A 17,734-nucleotide genomic window follows, 5' to 3' on the forward strand; every position below is an offset into this window, starting at 1 on the left:
TGACACATCCCTAAAGCCCATTGTGGACCCCAGATTTAAGAGCCCCAGAGCCGAGCAGTATCCGGACCCAGGGAAACTGTCTTCAAACGCAGTTCCAGGTGTTCACAAAGTTCAAAGACCCTCGTGATGCGCCCCTCGGGCGGCTGGTGGCCGCGAGCGCGCGGACAGGGCTGGGGAGCCCTCCAAGGCGGTCGGGGACAGGAAAGTCCCTCCCGTAAGGCACGTGCCTCTTGTCCTGCCCCCTGCGCCTACACCTGGCTAAGTGGCCTCTCGGCCACCAGGAGGCAGGGCTCTTTCCCTCTCGGCCACGCACCTTGTAGCCACCGCAGGTGAGGCCCGCGTTCCTCTTGGCCAAGACGCATTTCATCCTCAGGAAAAAGGAGCGCTCGATCTCGTACTCTAGGAGAGAGGGGCGGAGGGGGCGCGGGACGTGAGACAGGCGGCGCAGGGCCAGGGACCCTGCCCTGGCTCACTGGAGACAAGCCACGGGCGGACTGCAGGGGGCGCGAGCGTCGCAGGCACACCTCTGCCTTACCCTGGACGAAGTGAGAGTGGTAGGGCTGATGGGCAGTGAGAACCGCTGTCATCTCGTCGTGGTCCGCGGGATGGATGTATTCGTAAATGCTATTCCCGGTCAGTTCTACCTGTAAAGAGGAGGGTGTCACCGTCTCGGAGTGGTGGATGCCACATGGAGAGACTGGAAGATTGGGCCAGGAGATCCACAGGATTGTGGGGACAGGAGCCAGAACTGAAGAGTCACCCCGAGTTTTAATTCCAGTTCTGCTGTTTGCAGCCTATCTAAGCCTCAGTTGCCTTATCCATGAAAGGAAATAGTAGTAGTAGTAGTAGTAGTAGTAGTAGTAGTGGCTCCCCAGAAATATTCTGTAGAAGACAGCATGACATAAGTATGTAACCCATCTCCCATGTTATTTGGCCTGATAGGGACTCAGAAAGGTAACTATTGATTGGGCTTGGGTTGGAAGCTAAAGGGTAAGGGAAGTGGAGAAAGGGAGAGATCCAGCCCTCCTGCCAGCTGAGATGTTTCCAGCCCCCCAAAATTGCACATATAAAACTTTTGGGACAGCCCTCCCACCCCTCACCTCCTGCCTCTAGCTCTGGTTGTAAACACTGAAGGCCAGAGGTGTGGACCACTCACCTACCTGAGAAAGACCCAGGTGGACTGAGGCTGTCTCTGAGATGTACATGATCTTCCCATCTGGGGCCACCACAAAGATAAAACCATCCAGGGTCTGGGGAGATAGAAACAGAGTTCAATGGAGAGCCCTCTGGGACACTGGGATAAATTGGGGTGAAGGGGACAGAAGTTAGGGATGCACAGCCAGAAGTGCAGAGAGATGGAGTAGGGAGGGGAATGGCAGAAAATAGGGCATAGAAAACCAGCCACAAGAATCCCTCTTTTGTTTTTTTTCCAAATTTGTAAGCATCTGGGAAATGCAGCACACTGGAAGAGACCCAGAGGAAGTAATGGATAAGGCTACTGCCCTCCAAGATTCAGGATCCACCGAAATAGAAAAAGCAGACATATCTGTAACACACACACACACACACAAATATTCGCCTGCTATAAGAGGTGAGTTAGGTTCTTGGAGTGATGATCACTGAAAGAACCAGAAGTTTCCTCTGTCAGTCTTGGAGGACCCCATAGTGACAGCATCTTTTAATGAAAAGAGTACTAGCAGGGTTTGGAAAATAGCAGCCATTGGGTGATGTGAAGGACTGGCAGTCTGAAAAGTTGTAGACAGAAGGCAGCTGGCCAGTGGCTCTGAAAAGAGTCGGGGAGAGAGGGATTTAGGGGATGAGAGGCTTTTAGTGCTATAGTGTGATGTGTGTGTGTGTTTACATTGATGCATCAAACTGACAGGCTCTCTGTGAAGGCAAGTCTTAGACTTTCACTGTCCTTTTATTTCTGTGAAGGAGGCTTCAATCCAGGCAGTGGAGACAAGGATGAGTCAGATCCTCCTCTCAAGGAGCTGGAAGTCCAGTAGAGGCCTAAAGGCTGGTCTAAAGATAGATATAATGACCACAGGGATGAATAGACAGTGCTGTGGGGGCCCAGAAGCTGAGTGGCCAGAGGCCTGGGGAAGAATCAGAGGCCTTGAGGTGCTGTTTGAGCAGAGGAAGCTTGAAGAGGAAGCTTGAACAGGAGTAGGGCATCCTAGGCAGAAGGATTGATGTGCCAAAGGGGGAGAGAGGATCTGATTATTTTGATGCACCAGAGAGAGTGCTGAGGGAGTATACCAGTGCTGGATTTTTGGAGAGTTTGAGATATAAATCTGAGGCATTTGGAGATACTCCTGTAGGCATCAGGGTTCCAAAAGAGGTTTCTAAGCAGGGGAATACTATGCTTAGATGTGGGGTGTGTGTGTGTGTGTGTGTGTGTGTGTCTTTCTGATAGAATGTAGACAGTCACCTATAGGAGGAAAGAATGGGGGCGAGGTGATCAGAAAGCAGAGTCTAAGTCAAAGATGGTTCTGGCTGTGGAATTTATGGTGGCAGAAAGAGAAGCTGAGACTGACTTCAGTGTTACTGAGTAGAGGGTAACACCATTAACCAAGGCTGGAAATCTAGAGAAGCATGGGAAGTTTTTGTGTGGGTGGAAGCCTGGAAGAGGACAATAATGCATTTTTGACTTGGAGATGCTAAACTTCAGGGGTGCACATATTTCCATTTGGATGTGTCCAGTTGGCAGCAGGAAATAAAGGCCTGGAGCTTAGGAGGGGTGTCTAGGCTGGAGGAACCAGTTGGAGTCATGCAAATGTGGGGAAAGGAGTTGAGGTGATAATGTTGGCTGAGATCATCCAGGAGGCCTTGAAGCTGTGAGATGAGAAACAGAGATGGAACCTTGAGGAAATATCAGCATTTACAACCAGACGGTGATGGGAAAACCAGAGGAGCAAACAGAGAGGGAGAAGAATCCAGGAAAGTGTGGTACCTTAGAAACTGAAGGAGAGGGGAAATGTCAGGTAAGCAATAGCACCTCCCTCAAGCCCAAATATCACCTTCTCACGGAGGTCCCCTGCCACTCAAACATGGCCCCGCTCCTTCTCCTTTGTTTTTCTTTTTTAAATCTTTACCCGAAGATAACGTTTTTATTAATTTTTAGAGAGAGAGGGAGAGAGAGAGAGAAACATCCATTGGTTGTCTCCCATATGCGCCCGACCTGGGATCAAATCTGAAACCTGGGTGTGCGCCCTGATGGGCAATCAAACTTGCCACTTTTAGGGTACAGGATGGATGCTCCAACCAAATGAGCAACCCCGCCAGGACTCCCTGTCTTATTTTTCTCCACAGCATGTATACCACCTCTTACACTACCCTGTGCACCTGGGTTTGCAAGGCTGCTCTCCTTGGGATGTAAACCCATGAAGGCAGGACTTTCTTTCCGGCACATAGTTGGCCCTCCTGTATTTGTGAAATGAATGCAGTCAGGTAGGATAGGAAATGAGCAGCGTATGCTGCATATCAAAATGTGTTGGAGCCTGCGCAGAGCACAGTGGCTGGGAGAGGTGCTGGACTGCAGGGGTTTGGGAGTGAGTGGGGCAGGGTGAGTGATGGAACTTCAAAGTGTAATTAAGTCCTGTGATAAGTCTGGGATGAAGAGAGGAAAAGATTGGGCAAGAGCCAGAAGGGGTGAGGGATTGTTTGGGGTTTGTTCTCTTGTTTATATTGATGAGGGAAATTAACTGGTAATATGGCAAGATTGGGTAGGAGGTCAGATGGAAGTTGTCCCTGTGAAAGGGAAGGGAGATGCCTTTCTAGTTAAAATCAGAGGTGCAGAGGCCAGGCCTGTGAGGGAATTCGTGAACAATGCCTTTCATTACTCTGTGCAACTAAAACCTCTAGCCTCTGGTACTGAGGGCGAGGGGGGGTAGCTGCAGGGCAGGAAAGGGTGTGGCACTCCTGCTGGCGGTGCTCAGGCCTGGCCCTCCAGGGAGAATGGGCTCAGACTCCCCCTGGATGCTTGCCTAGGTCTGAGGCTCCCATGGGAGAAGCTGCTGTGGACTTGAATAATAATAAGGGGGTGCAGGGTGGGAGACAAGTGTCAAGCCTAAAAATGCCACCAGCAGTTTTACTGTTTTAAATATTTGCTAGGCGACTTAAGCGGGCAATTTAAAACAGTATACACTTCAAACAGCAGGGCGATGGGCGCCTCCACATTGGATAAACTCAGTCCCTGGGGAGGTGTACATGTGTGCACGGGAGTTTCTCTGCGCGAGGCCTGGGCTGGCTGCGGTGCGGGAGGTGGAGGAGAGGAGAGAGCCCGGAACTGCAGGGAGGAGATGAAACGAGTTGCAGGCGCAGCTGGATCCAGAATGTGCGGGCTGAAAGCATGGACTGGCATTTCTACCAGATTCCCCTTATTTCCGGTGTAAATCCTTCATTTTGGACGGTTTTGCAGCCTGGCCTCCTCAGCTTGGCCTGGGGGTGCTCAGGTTCCCTCAGTCCAATGGTGTCAAATGGCGTCCTCTCCCTGGGTTCAGCCGACCTAATTAGGGCCTTTCAGAGCTCCCTTTCAAATCCAACGTGCCACTGTCACCTTGCCTCCCTCTTGGCCTCTCGGGGCGCCACTCGCACCCAGCGAGGTTCAGAGAGAGCGAAACCCTTTTAACTTTGGAGAAACTGTAGGGGCTGCAGGAGGATCCCATCTGGGCAGGATCCCATGTTTCTGGGAAACAAGAAGCCAAGCGGGGGGCCAGGCACCAGGCCGCGCAAAGCATATGCGCCACCCGCAGGCCCGCACCAGTACCTGGAGCAGATGTGAGCCCAGTTCACGACCAACGTTGTCCAGGGGGCTGGTCCGACTGGAGTGGCCCCACGCCTCGCCGAGCCCTGTGGAGACACAGAGACACTCTTTAGCAGTGGGACTTCAACCCCGCTGTCAGTCTGAGACTAGTCTTGGGGTTATGTCATATGCTCCAGCTCTCCGACTGGACGGTTCCCACCGGCTCCCCCACCCCCTGACCTGGACAGCGAGGGATGGGCCCCGGTAGATTTGGCCCTGCCCTTTCAGCTTCTAAAGGGATGAAGAGAGGTCAGACTCCCTCTCCCAGATGGACCTGGGCTTCTCAGGGAGGGCAGAGCCTGGCTGAGCATCCCCCTGGCAAGACTTGGAGCCCCTTAAGCTGCGTCCCAGGATAACTATTGCCTAGGTTCACTAGTGTCCTTAGAGGGGTGAGTGACACTGTTTCTCACCCAAAATTCCATCGATATCCTTATCATGAGGCGAAGGATGTCCACACATCCAGCGAATGTTGCTGCCGGCTGGAGTGACCGGAGGCAGTGGGCCAGGGCCAGTCTGTCCCTGGTGGGCTTTCTGATTGGCAGCAGGACTCTCCCTCCATTTCCCTCCCCTGGGCCTCTGCTCTAATCCCCTCGGAATAGTCCTTTGCCTGTGGATGAACCCCAGCAGTAACATACCCTTGCAGTTCTTCTTTGCCTTCCCCCCCTTAGCCCCTCGCCTCACACACCCTAATCTCACCTCCCATCCCACCCCCAAAAAATATCGCGCATGGTTTTTTTGAAGTCAGCTACTTGCAGGTTCCAACACCGTTTTAGCAGTATTTCCATGGCCTTCTGAGTATAGAGAATTATCCACTTTCCCTACTTTCCAGGTACCATCTTAACAAAGGTAGTCCCTTCCTCTCCACCTTAAGATCTTTCCAGGCTTTGCCACAAATAATTTTTTCCAGTGGACGCCTAAAACAAAATTCTCAGAATGCCCGTGACTGATTTTTAAAAACTTAATATGGAGACGCTATAGTACCTGTTTGCAGAAAGAAACATGAAAAAATCAGGTAGAAGAAAGTTGCCCAGCCCGAGGTTAAACTTCTATGGGTAATATCTTTTAATGGCGTTGCTGCTGAAATTAACCTAACTAGGTAAAATCTTTTATGCTTACATCATTAAACAAGATTTAACATGACCAAAAAAGGAGGGCGACTGACTGATTTACTGGGGTAGGGGGCAAGTCACTGTGAAGTTCACAATGACGAACACACGGGGATTGTAACATGGGGTTGTGGGTGGATCTTCCAGAATAAAACATGGATCCGGACTCTTAAGTGTGTTGGCCAGAAGCTGTTTCCTAAGCAAAGGATCAAAACCCTGGTAACGAATAACTGTGTGCGCCCCTTAAGCTCAAATCGGGTCTTTCTGGGTGTTTGCACATCTAAATAAATCTAACGATTTCCCCGCCGCTCTGCAAACACCGCTGCTCCCCGCCCTCGCCGGGCCGCCCCTCCCTCCTTCCCCGGCCCCTCCTGCCTCTTCAGCGCGCCCCAGTTCCCGTCCCCAGGGTCTCCACGACCCTAATCCCCGCGGTCCTCGGGGACGGTTCCGGAGGCCACCGCCGCAGCGGCCTGCAGCGCACACCTCTTGCTGTCACCTTCTCTTTGTTCCTCCCCGTTTCGGGCAAACTATCCTCGGTTTCTGGCACCACGTGTGCATTTCTTCCCCCCGCTCGCAGACACCCAGCCCGGAGCGGCGCGCAGGGTTGGCTACGGGAGGCCGCGAGGGGAAAGCGGAGAGGGTGCAGCCGAGAGGGCCCGGGGCGGGATGCGCCGGCCCCCGGACGCCGTGGGCGCAGCCGAGGCCTGGAAGCCCAAAGCTCCCCGGGGGCCGAGGCCGGGGCCGGGGCCCGGGGGCCGGGACCCGGGGCAGCGCACTCGGGCGCGCAGAGCTGGCGGAGCCCGCGTTGCGCCTGGACGCTGGTCTCCCGCAGCTCCCCAAAGGGTGCAAAGCGTGCGCTTGGGACCAACAAACGTTTTCATTCTAAAATGACGAGGTCCCCCAAAGCGTCTGGAACACACCCGGGATCGGCCTCCGGACCCCAGTTATCTGAAAATCCCCCAAGCGGGACCGAGGTTAAGTACTGGTTCCGAACCCGCGGCGCCCGCTTCGGCTGTTTGTGGTCTCGGGTGGCGGCCCCATTAGTATGAGCCTAGAGGGGGGGCAAATAAAACTACCGGGCAGGTTAATAAACAGCCGGCCGGCGCAGGTTAACAGGGGCCTCCCTCGCCCTCGCCCGCCCCACCCCCATCTTTTAAGGAACCCTGTGCTTTCACGGGGCATTGCCTTTTCTTTATGTTCCTGGGTCGAAATCTCCGCCGCACGGTGAAGTCTGGGTTAATGTTTTATAAGGGACTAGATGCCTTCGTCTACCTGCTGGGCTTTCCTGACCTAACACTAGGGCTGAGCTCGCCCTTCCGCCGGCCCAGGACCCCTTCTGAACCCCGGCCACGGTGCCGCCTCGGAAAATCCCCGAGTGGGCCGGGGACCCCTCCGCTTCCCGCCCGCGGGGCCGCGCTCCCGCACCCAGTTTCAGCCGGCCAGCGGGGTAAGCTGAGATTTCGTTTCTGCACTTGACCTACCGCAGAAAATTCGCAAATCCTTTGATTGTCTGTTTAAAATGAGGAGGAAACCAGCTCCCTTTGCGGCAGGATTACAGTGGGAACAAGATCTAAAGATTCTCTTGTAATTCGGTGAGGCCGAAGGAACGGGGTTTTGCAAAGGAAAAAAGGAGCTCTGTGAGGGAGGCGATAACTAAATCGGGTTTTAGACAAAAGGATTTTCCCCAGCTAAAGTGGCCGAAGACAAAGGAAAACATAATCTATTTTGGAAGATTTCCAAGATATGCTACATTAACCTTAGCAGATACATTTTGCTTCTCCCCGCCCCCCTTCCCTTCAAGTCTGGTTTATCACATTTACATAAGTAGTATTACAAGGGATGTATCTATTATGGATCTAAAGGGCTAGCTCACATTTCATGTAAAAACCCGGGCGAAGTTTCACTGTTGCTTTACCCTCGGTGAGCGGTGGAGCCATTTCCATTTAAATACCCCCTGACCCAAGGATTACCTCAATGGACTGACTGCGCGGGTTTTGTAATTTCCTGAAAATGAGATTTCGATTTATAAAACAAGAAACCAATTAGTAACCAAATGAGGCGAAGTAGATCCACTAAAATTGACCTAATCCCACAGGCACAATTTAGGCCCCTTCTTGGTGAATGAGTGATGAGCCTCAGTCTAGCGTGCGCTGGAAGCATCATCCAGCTGTGTTATTGCAAGCAGCAAAAATAAATTGATCGAGCTTTTCCTTCGGAATGAATTTCATACCCTTGACAAAATATAGATAACAGACCTGGCATCCTGGCCTCCTTCAATCAGACGGAAAGGAGAGGAAGAGCAGAGCTGCTTCTACTGTTCTTTTTTTTTTTTTTTTCCTTTTAATAAACAAACACTGTATCTCAATAGAAATGTGTCCTTCTTGTAGTCAGTCCCGGAAACCTTCATCTCCGGAATAATTGCTATATGCATTTTAAGCAACACGGTCGGGCCTGGAGCTGTCCCATGACGAGATCACAACTCGGTGGCTGATGCGGGAAAAGCCCTCTGAGGCCTCGCTCCTAACACTGGGTGTCTGAGGGACTTGTCTCAGCCACCTGGGTTTTTCCCAGCGCCCGCGCGTCCTCATGAGGTTCCTCACCCAGCGCGCACTGTCCAGGCCTTTTCGTGGGCCCAGCAACCAAGCAGCCTTAGGGCTCTGGGAGCCTCAGTGGATGGATTCTCCTGGGAAGACGGGGACGGAGACTGGGCTCCCTTAGCCCAGATCCAAATCCAGGAGCGGACACTGGGTAGGAGGCTGCTTCGCTCACCTAGGCGCACCCACGCCCAGCTCCGGCATGGGGCCGCCCCACTCTTGGCCCGCTCTGGCCACCTGAAAGGTGTGGCCGACCTTCCTAAGGCGTCGGTGGCCTCTGGGGGCCAGGCTTCGTCCTGCGCAGCAGCCCGGACCCCAGCGCGTTTGGCAGCGGCAGTGTGCGCCCTGCCTTTTTCCTGTCTGCCTCAGGCACCCCCACCCGAGCGTGGGGAATCCACTGAAGTTAGTGTAATTCTGGGGTGGGAGCTCTCTGCGCCCCAGTCCTGCTCTGGACCCCGAGCTGGGGCTTCCCGGGCGGGACGGAGGCTGCCGGCCAAGCTGGCTGTGGGCTCCCGAGCCCGCTCGCTGCCCGAGGACTCGAGCTGCAGGAACCCGGCGCAGGTGGGGTTGAGCCAGGTCCTAGCTAAACCTTGGGGCGAAGATGCACGCGGGGGACGACAACAGTGCCCTGGGTCGTGGCTGAAAAGGGTCCAGCGGTGTGGCCAGGACTCTGGGCCTTCGAGTGTGGCCGGGCCGGGCGATGCCACGGTACCAAAGGCAGCCTCTGGCAGGCCGACGGGCTGCCCCGCGGCGCTGGCGTTTCCCACGTCGGCTCTGTTGGTGACCGGGACTCCGACGGCTGCACGTCGGCCCCCTCGGGCTGGATCTTGGCTTACGGTTTAGACGTGGAGGGCGCTTGGGCAGAAGGAGGTCGGCGGGCGCAAGGCGCAAGCGGGCGGAGACGTCCTGGAACCCTGGGCGCGCAGAGGCATGTCGGTTGCGGAGCCCTGGGGCCGAGCTACCTAGGCTGCGGGCCGGGTCACTGGAGAGAACTGGCCGTGGCCCGCGGGCCATAACAACACGCTTCTCCTCGCTGCTTCGGCCCGTGCGGAAGTTTAGAGGTTTAGACAGGGTCGCTCGCTGTCCCGGGCTTTGTCCTAGCCACCGAGGTGGAGCGACTCCGTGCAGAAGCCGCCTGCCCCACGGGCCCCCTTCGAATAATGTTTGCACGCAGTGCTCAGACACTGTTTCAGTGCTTTCTGATTAGCAGACCCATTGCTAAATAACTGAAAGTTCACCTCACCTCCACAAAGCTTAAATTCCATGGATCAGAAATTGACAACGAGTGGACAGCGAAAACCATATAGTATTCGCTGTGCCTAAACATTCCCTTGAGAAGTGAGTACCTGGGCCGACAGATGAGGCATGTGGCAAGAATCCATGGGCTTGACTGTATCTACATTTGTGCCTGCAAAACCTTGAAGCTGCCAAGATTCCCCAGAATTTAAAAGTAACTCCCTAGAAATCATGTTTGTCCTTTGGAAAGTTGGCCTCATTTAGCTTCAGGTGGGTGACTGTACCCTGCTTAAAAGCATCCTTCCATAGCTTAGGATACCCTGCTTATGTTGGGGGGCTTTGTTATTGTTTTTATTAGTGATCCCCCGTTGAAAGAAAAAAAAGTATTTTTTTCATTGATCTGATCTACAATTTCTAGCACATAAATCTGCCTTGCAAATGCTCTGCACGGAGTTTAGTTCTGCAGTCTACATTTTAAGTCAACATCAAAACTGGAATTAAACAGAGAAAACCAGCGTGGAGCGTAAACTGTGCTTAAAGGCTTTTAGATGAGAAAAACTTATGTAAGAAAATAAACATGGAAACCTAATGCTCAATCATTTCCCCAAGCAGCAAGAAAAACAGCCTTAAATCACCCATCCACGTGGGAAATGGGGCCTCTTTTTCTCTTTCAGTTCTTGGCCACAAAAAAATACAAGGCGATTAAGGGTTTCAATCTTGAGGTGACTTATAGAAAGGGTCTGTGGAGGTTTGTTTAATCATACTTGTCCTTCTAGCCCTTCTGGAGACCCCCTTTCCTGCACAGTTACTAATTTCAATTCTGTAATTATTTTTACTTTCCCAAGACATCTTGAGAATGAAATGGTAGTGTGATGTTACCAAGATTTTGAAGGGCTATATATTTGGAAACATGTCTGATCTTTTAGAAGGTTATCCTGTAGCCATTTCACCCCCAGCCAAAAACGGTATTATATATGGATAACAAATATATATTTCTTTTTAGTTGAATTTATCCATTGTGTACACAAGTCAAGTCACATCATCTTTTTTTGTCCTGCCTTTCTGCCTTTGATAACACCAAAGATACATTTCTATAGAGGCTCCAAATTTTCCTTTGCAAGGTTTTTTAGAATAGGATATGTTGCCAATTGGGAGATACACAGTTTTAATGATTTCACAGTAACCTTCTCTGAGTAGCTGTGTGTTTTTTTTTACACTGTGAAATCTCCAATCTAATGATTTATTCTCAATTATTCCAGGCATCCATAGCCTGTCCCTCTATATTCTCTCTCTCTCCCTCCCGCTCTCCCCCCTCTCATTTTTTCCCTCCCTCAACAGCTCAATTTTATCTATTAAGACAAATAAAAGCTGAAGTTTGGATGGCATAGGGGATGTATTCTGCAATTGGAGAGGGATAACAATATTTGAGGATTTAAAACATTTTTCAAGTATAAGTATGGAAGGATTTTTGTTTGTGGGTTTAATCCTCTGTCATTACAGCGTATTATAGATGAAATGCATATGAGCAAAAACAATGGAGTCTTACAGTCATTGTTATGCCTATGACACCAGATTTATAATTATTTTAGATTATATACCTTGCAAAATCCAAGTTACATGTGATAGAGTGCTTACCCATTATGAAACAACTCCCCCATCCTTAAAATAAAATTTTATTGAAGACCTACTATGTGCTAAGATGGTGTCGAGACATGTAAAAATGAACTGCATTGTCAAGCAAGTTGTTTTCATTTTTCATCACTAAAAAAAAAACAAGATTATCCCCATATAAAGTGCTCAGTTTCCCTTACTGCCATGGACCCAACCTTGTCCATCTCTGGCTGTCAGTCAACAACTGAGCCCAAATTTGGCACCCTCTGCAGGTTGTGCCTGGTTCTTCTGCTTGTGATTATTTTACTCTTTTAAAACTGTTGGGGTTTTTTGTTTGTTGAGCTTGTTGTTTAATATTTTTAAAGGCTATGATTGGGTTTTGAATTTTTGAAACTAGTCTACACTCAAAATTAAAGCTTCATCCCTAGCAGCAGCTGTTCGGGTGACCCTGTCTAACTCACCGTGTGGAGGCTTCGGGGTGAGTTATGAGCTCAACAGTAGCTACAGAAATAAATGATGTGCCCAGAGTTCACACATCGCCCATCCCCTCCTCCCTATAAACTCACACTCACCCGCAGGAGGGAGAGGAGGGAGGAGGAGCCCGGGGCCCAGGGCTCGGGAGGAAGGTGAGGGGCCTGCAGAGAGCCCAGTGGCCCTTAAGGTAGCCACGGGGGACGAGCCTGGCCACCACCCGGACTCCAGCGGGGAGCCCTCTCCCGCGCTCCCTTTCAAAATAACAAGTTGGCTAAAACAGTTTACTTTTCCTCCTTTGTACTTATCATGAGATTTATAATTTGTGGAGTTAGCACTTAAATAAGAAAGCTTGCTCTCTTAAAAACCAAACACTAGGCGACAGAAACCAGTCCCTTGCCCTCCAGGGCGCACCTGCCCAGGGTCTGCGCGACACAGTGGAGCGCCCCGGCCTGGCAACGCCCGGGGTGCCCGGGTCCCTCTCGGTGCCCGCCCCGGGGACGCAGACCTGCTATTCTTTCCTCCCGCGATGACTCGCAGCCCCACAAGCAGCACCATATGCTTCTTCTGATCAGACAGCCAGCGACATTGGCACCGATAATTGACGAGCCCCGCTAGAAATCACGCAGAAAGGGAGCCCGCTGAGACCGTAGGGGCTGACAAATCGCTGCTAATCATCCTGTTAGAACAGCGCGACCGGCGGAGTTCGCAGTAGCTTTATTTTTATAAAGTAGGCGCTGACAGTATTAAAGACGACGAGATCTCTTTTTTAAACATCAGGCAGTGCAGCATCACAGTCATTTCCCCACCAGCAATCCTCCGCAGAATTTGAATGGGAAATGTGGTTTTTCATATATGTCTCCCTCCTTTTTTTTCTTTCTGTTTCTTTTTCTTTACTTTTCAGGTACTTTAAGTTTTGACTCCTTTCCTCCTGTGATTTCCAGGGTCAGATGAGACTATTCAAGAAACTGCTTTAAGACAAACTAACTGTAACACTACTTACAGTGTGAGGGTAAAATTAAACTATACCTTGAAATTTTTCCTTTAGTGCTCCTGACCAATTTGGGGCATGTTTTGCAAGAGTTTGATCCAGATCATAACTTTTTAGTCAAGATCAAGCTAATTGAAACGCTAAGCCAAATGATGACTATTTCCTTCCCCATACTTTCTTAAAAGAAAACAAACCCCAAACTCAAAACCTCTCTGGGTCAAAGAAGTCGTTCTGGTTTGTAAACAAACAGGGGTTCTTTCTCTTGGATTTTTGTTTATTTGTCATTCTCTCCTTTACATTTCCAAATCCCCTCACTCAGAAAAGATGTATCCAAAATGTATAGACTTTAAATCTGTTCATGTTATTTGAATGTGGGTAAAGAAAAAAATGGGGAGTTAGAAAAGAGAAGTGACCTTTTCCCAGTGAGTGTAAGTGGTTTATACAGGAGCATGTTTTGTGAAGCCTGCTCTGTTCTCATACAGCGAATCTTTATAATCTAAATACACATTTTAAATCATGTCAACAGCTCAGCTCAGCTATTCTAGTTTCTAGGCCTTTTAAGACAATTTTCCCAGGATCCATTTGCCAACCTACCACCCAGAAGATTTGCTAAGTGGGCTAGCCATCTTAATTCAATCTTATGTATTTGGGGACTAGTCTGTTATCTCAGAGATAATATCCAGCCCAGAGTTGCAAATCACATGCTCCAGAGTTAGTTTCAGGATCTGTGACTATCTCGGAAACTCAAACTAAATTTGCTATCAGCAGTCAAGAGCTGGGTAAATTCAGAAATTGTTCTTCATGAATACGCTTGCTCTTCAATTGCAAAGTTATCAACATATAGGGAAATGATTATCTACTTTAGCTGGCTTCATGTACATGGGTCTATTTATATGTAGCAAAAATTCAAGAATTTGGCATCGTTCCTGCTTTCTACCAGATACAATTCTAACGAGAGCAATGAAGAAAAAAAAAAAAAAAAGTCATGTTTGGATTAGTAGTACTTTCAATTGAGCCCAGTATCTGAAGTGTTGACAAAAGCAGTGTTGGGCTGCTTCCCAACCAAACATATCTGATAGACTGAAGAGAAAGTATTAATGGGGAAGTAGAAAGAGCCACGAAAAGGCAACAGGATTTCTAAGTTCAGAGAGGTCCTTAGTCAAGCAGCCACGCTCCACTTCCCTTTGCAGGGCGTGTGTGAAAGAAAGTATGAATGTGCTTCCCTGCCCAGTGGCTGCCAAATCCTCTACCCCTTCTGTCTTTGAAATTCCATCTGGGCAAAGTCACTTACCTTCTGGGAACACTACTCTCATTTTGAGATAGCTGGTTGTGAGTCTGATTATGGATGCTTTGTCCAGCTGCGAGGTGATAGCCGAGGGCAAAGGCAGTAATTTCGCCAGTTCGTAAAATTCACTGTTTTCTTTCTCCCTCCTAGTCCGGGCAGCATTTTTGGACTTCTCTTTCATTGTGTCTCCTTACCCCTTTCTTCTTACAACATAAGCTCCACAGATTCATCCAAAACCAAAGTAAACTTTCAATGAGAGATCATATTTGGCAAAAACATAAAGCATGCATTGAAGGAGAGGCCTGAAGTCTTTGCTTCAGTGTATTGGTGGTGGTAAAAGACCAAGGCAGCGAACAGAAAATATTTTCTTTGAAAATACGGGATGCAAATATAGGAAAGTTGCTGGTCGGGGCAATCTGGGCAATCCTGGGAGTCTCTGCATATCAAATGCCGGCAGGACTCCCGAGGCGCCAGCCCTTTCTTCCGTTCCTCGCTTCGAACCCGGGTCCTTGGAAAATCGACATAATAATCCCCGACGTTAGTTCTTCAGTCCCGCGGAATTTGAGGCGGCTCCGAGCCCCTTTGGGGAGAACAGGAAAGCCGGGCGACTCTTTCAGGCCACTGTGAAGACAACGGCATCATAGCGTGAGAGATCTGCGGCCCCACACTCACCCCCGCCCCGGGACTCCGCGCAGGGCCTCCGCGCCTCGGCTGGCCTCCGGGTTTTTGTTTGTTTTTTTTAAAACATGGAGAAATCAACAGAGAGGCTGAGACCCTTGCAAATAATGTTCGCTCGCATTCCCTCACCCCTGCCCGCCACATTCTCCAGCCCCCTGGGAAGTTGCCCAAACAAACAAACAACAAACAAAACCCGCCTATTTTGAAGAGCCCTGGGAGACCCGCGCCCGCGCCGCGTCCAGCGCGCGTCCTGGGAAAGCAGGCTTCCGAAAATCCGAATTCCTCCGCAGTCCCCCGCTTTGGCGGACCTGGAGCCTGGCTAGCTCTCTAACTTGGATCTTAAGTCTCAGGGATTCCTCAAAAAGTGGCACTTACACATCAAGTCCCTCGGGACCGCCGAGGGGCCCGGCGCTCTGCCTGCCCAGCAGGGGCGGCCACACGCGGGGCCCGGCTGCGCCAGGTTAACAGGTGGCACCTTCACTGCAGCCCCTCGCGGGCACCGGCGTGGGAGGCGGCGCGGCCTCCGTGCCTCCCCGCAGGGCCGCGGGTGCCAGGGCGGGCGCAGGCTGCCGCTCGCTTCACCTACCTTCGGTCCCCGCCGGCGGCAGAGGGTGCGGAGGCGCCCGCCTCTTAATTGTACTCATGTCTACGGTCCAACTAGGCGGCCCCGCCGGCCTCTCCGCTTCCCACCGGCAGCGAGGGGCGGAGAGCGCCCCGGCCCCCTTTTCTCCCGCGGTCATGAATTGGGGGAGGGGTGCGGGAGGAGGGGGCTGCAGGCTTTGGGACGGGCGAGGGGGTTCAGAAGCCTCCTCCTAGGTCGTCGCTACGAAGCCAGTACTATTCCTAATTGGAAGCCGAAAACGCCCCCCTGTCATTTCTTTATACCTTTCGGGGCTTAGCTTCAACTTCACGCCCGGGCTCCCTTTCTCCCGCCCTCCCTTCCTGACACTCACAAACCTCCTCGCTCCCGATTGGCTCGCGCGCCCCCGAGCGCGGCGTTCATTGGCCAGCCGAGCTGAGTGACGCGAGCGGGCCCGGCGCCGCTGCCCGCGCCCGGGCTCCGGGCTGGCAGCCGGGCTCCCCGCGCGGCCGCCTCGCTCCGAACCGTCGCCTGGCGCCGGTGTCTGCGCTCACCCGCGGCCGCGGCTGCTTCCAGCCTCCCGGGCTCCGCGGGCGAAGTGCAGGACCCGCGCCACCCGCGATCCCTGGGGTCGAGTGGCTCAGCTCCCAGCCCCAAGCGCGGGCTCCCGAGCGCCCCGGTGCCCGCAGGCGCGGGCCGCGGCCCTTGGGCGCAGAGGTCAGGCGCGGGGGAGGGGGAAGGTGGCCGGGGCTCCGAGCCCGCGAAGCAGGGAGTCGCCCAGGCTGCGGGCGGGCCCGCCGGCCGCGCCCTGCCCGCGGGCGATTTGCGGGGCCCACGGCGTGCTCGGGACAGGTGCTGGGCTTTATTTTGTCTTTCACGTTTCACTGAATCCGCCGCGACACCGAATCATCGCCCGAGATAAATATACCTGTCTTTCAGTTAGTGCCAAAGAGAAGCGTCTTTTTCGAAATGGGTAGAGTTTGGGGGCTGATTGGTTCGCGGCGGAAAGCTCAGCGGTGGAGTTTTCCTTTGGGGAGCAGGTAGGGGACACTAGAGGAAAAGAGGGTACATTTTAGGCCAACATCGAGTTAGATATCTCACATATTCCGTTGTCTTAAATGTGAACGAGGACTTTTTGTTGGGTTTTGTTTCAGAAAACAAAAGCCCGACATGAGTATTCCTTGCAGAAAGGATACAGTCTCCGTGAATAATTTAAAGCATTCACAGTTCCCCAACGGGGGCCTTTTAAACAAACTCTTTTAAGTACTATTACTGGCAAATTTTATCTTAGAGACCGTCTGATCCGAATCGCCTTCTCGCCTCATCCGAGGAAAGCGGCAGGGGAAACAGCAGGCGTGTCCCCCGAGACCATTTTTGCTGCTTGGAATCACTCCCCGCAGACGCGCTTCTCCGCCGGGCTCTGGGGCCGCTGGGCCGGGGACTGGGCCCCGGGGCGCCGGCGCGCCCCACGCAGCCCTCCTTCGCGGCGCTAACTGCTGCCGAGAAGACACACATCCGAAGAGGGCTGGGCGCCGTCCTGCTGAGGTTGGGAACAACTTTAAGTGTGTTTGTTCAAAAATACAGACATCTGCTGCATCCTTGCCACCCGATGGCAGTAAGCTCTCAGAACCACAACCGGGGCTTTCTGGGGGTATTTACACATCTGGGAAACACCTGGCAAGAGGAGGTGAACTTTCAGGATAGAAAGAAAGAATACGAAGGGAAAAAAAAACTAAACATGGGTGTTTTGTAGGTGTTTTCAAAACTGGAACCCAGCTAATGGGCTATAATCTAAGAGCAGAAGCTGTAGCCACTCGGAGACCTGGTTCTGGACGGTTCCGACCACCAGGCAGGTATTTTTAACAGGAGATGGGTAGGATTACAGAGAAGTTCTGTGGCTCCCTTACAGGCAAGGCTCCAGAAAGACCAGATAAGGTCAAGTAACTACTGCATGGAAAGGGGGGGGGGTGTTTGCAGAAGGTGAAAGGACCTTCTTTGACCCTTCTTTCCCCCACCTCCAAACTGGACAGATCTTAGGGGCGAGATGGAACTGCCAGGGGATGTAAGAAGTGGTTTTCTATTCCGACTGTGTTCTAGAAAGTATTTCAGTTAAGTCTGTGGCCGCTTTAAACCCTGTCTCTACTTCAAACAACGTGCAGGGGTGTTCGTGCCTCTTCTAGAGTCTGAAACCCTTGCCCACGCGGGAGCCCACGAGGGATTAGGCACTCTCCGCGCAGGGTGCCTGTCACCTGGAGGAAATGCAGCATTTTGCCTTGAGAAGCAAGACGAGCAAAATCGTCACACCGAAGGTGACGCCCTGGGGGCCAGGCGGCCCGCCCCTCGCCCGGGTGAAGCTCAGGCTGAGGAACCGCGGAGAT

General features: G+C 51.9%; 1 protein-coding gene across 1 annotated transcript in view; it reads right to left on the minus strand.

Moving 5' to 3' along the window:
- Positions 1–15,691, minus strand: part of SIM1 (SIM bHLH transcription factor 1) — a 65,890-nt gene extending 50,199 nt beyond the window's left edge. Inside the window, exons 1-6 of the mRNA XM_081141245.1 lie at positions 15,363–15,691; positions 14,105–14,719; positions 4,769–4,851; positions 1,157–1,250; positions 536–640; positions 314–399 (exon numbers count right to left, since the gene is read on the minus strand). Coding sequence (XP_080997371.1) covers positions 314–399; positions 536–640; positions 1,157–1,250; positions 4,769–4,851; positions 14,105–14,279 — 543 coding nt within the window. The 5' untranslated portion in view covers positions 14,280–14,719; positions 15,363–15,691. The remainder of the gene's footprint in view (positions 1–313; positions 400–535; positions 641–1,156; positions 1,251–4,768; positions 4,852–14,104; positions 14,720–15,362) is intronic.
- Between the last annotated feature and the right edge of the window lie 2,043 nt (positions 15,692–17,734).

Source organism: Miniopterus schreibersii (genome assembly GCF_964146895.1).
Source record: "Miniopterus schreibersii genome assembly, chromosome: 6".
In the NCBI taxonomy this organism is placed as follows: Eukaryota; Metazoa; Chordata; class Mammalia; order Chiroptera; family Miniopteridae; genus Miniopterus; species Miniopterus schreibersii.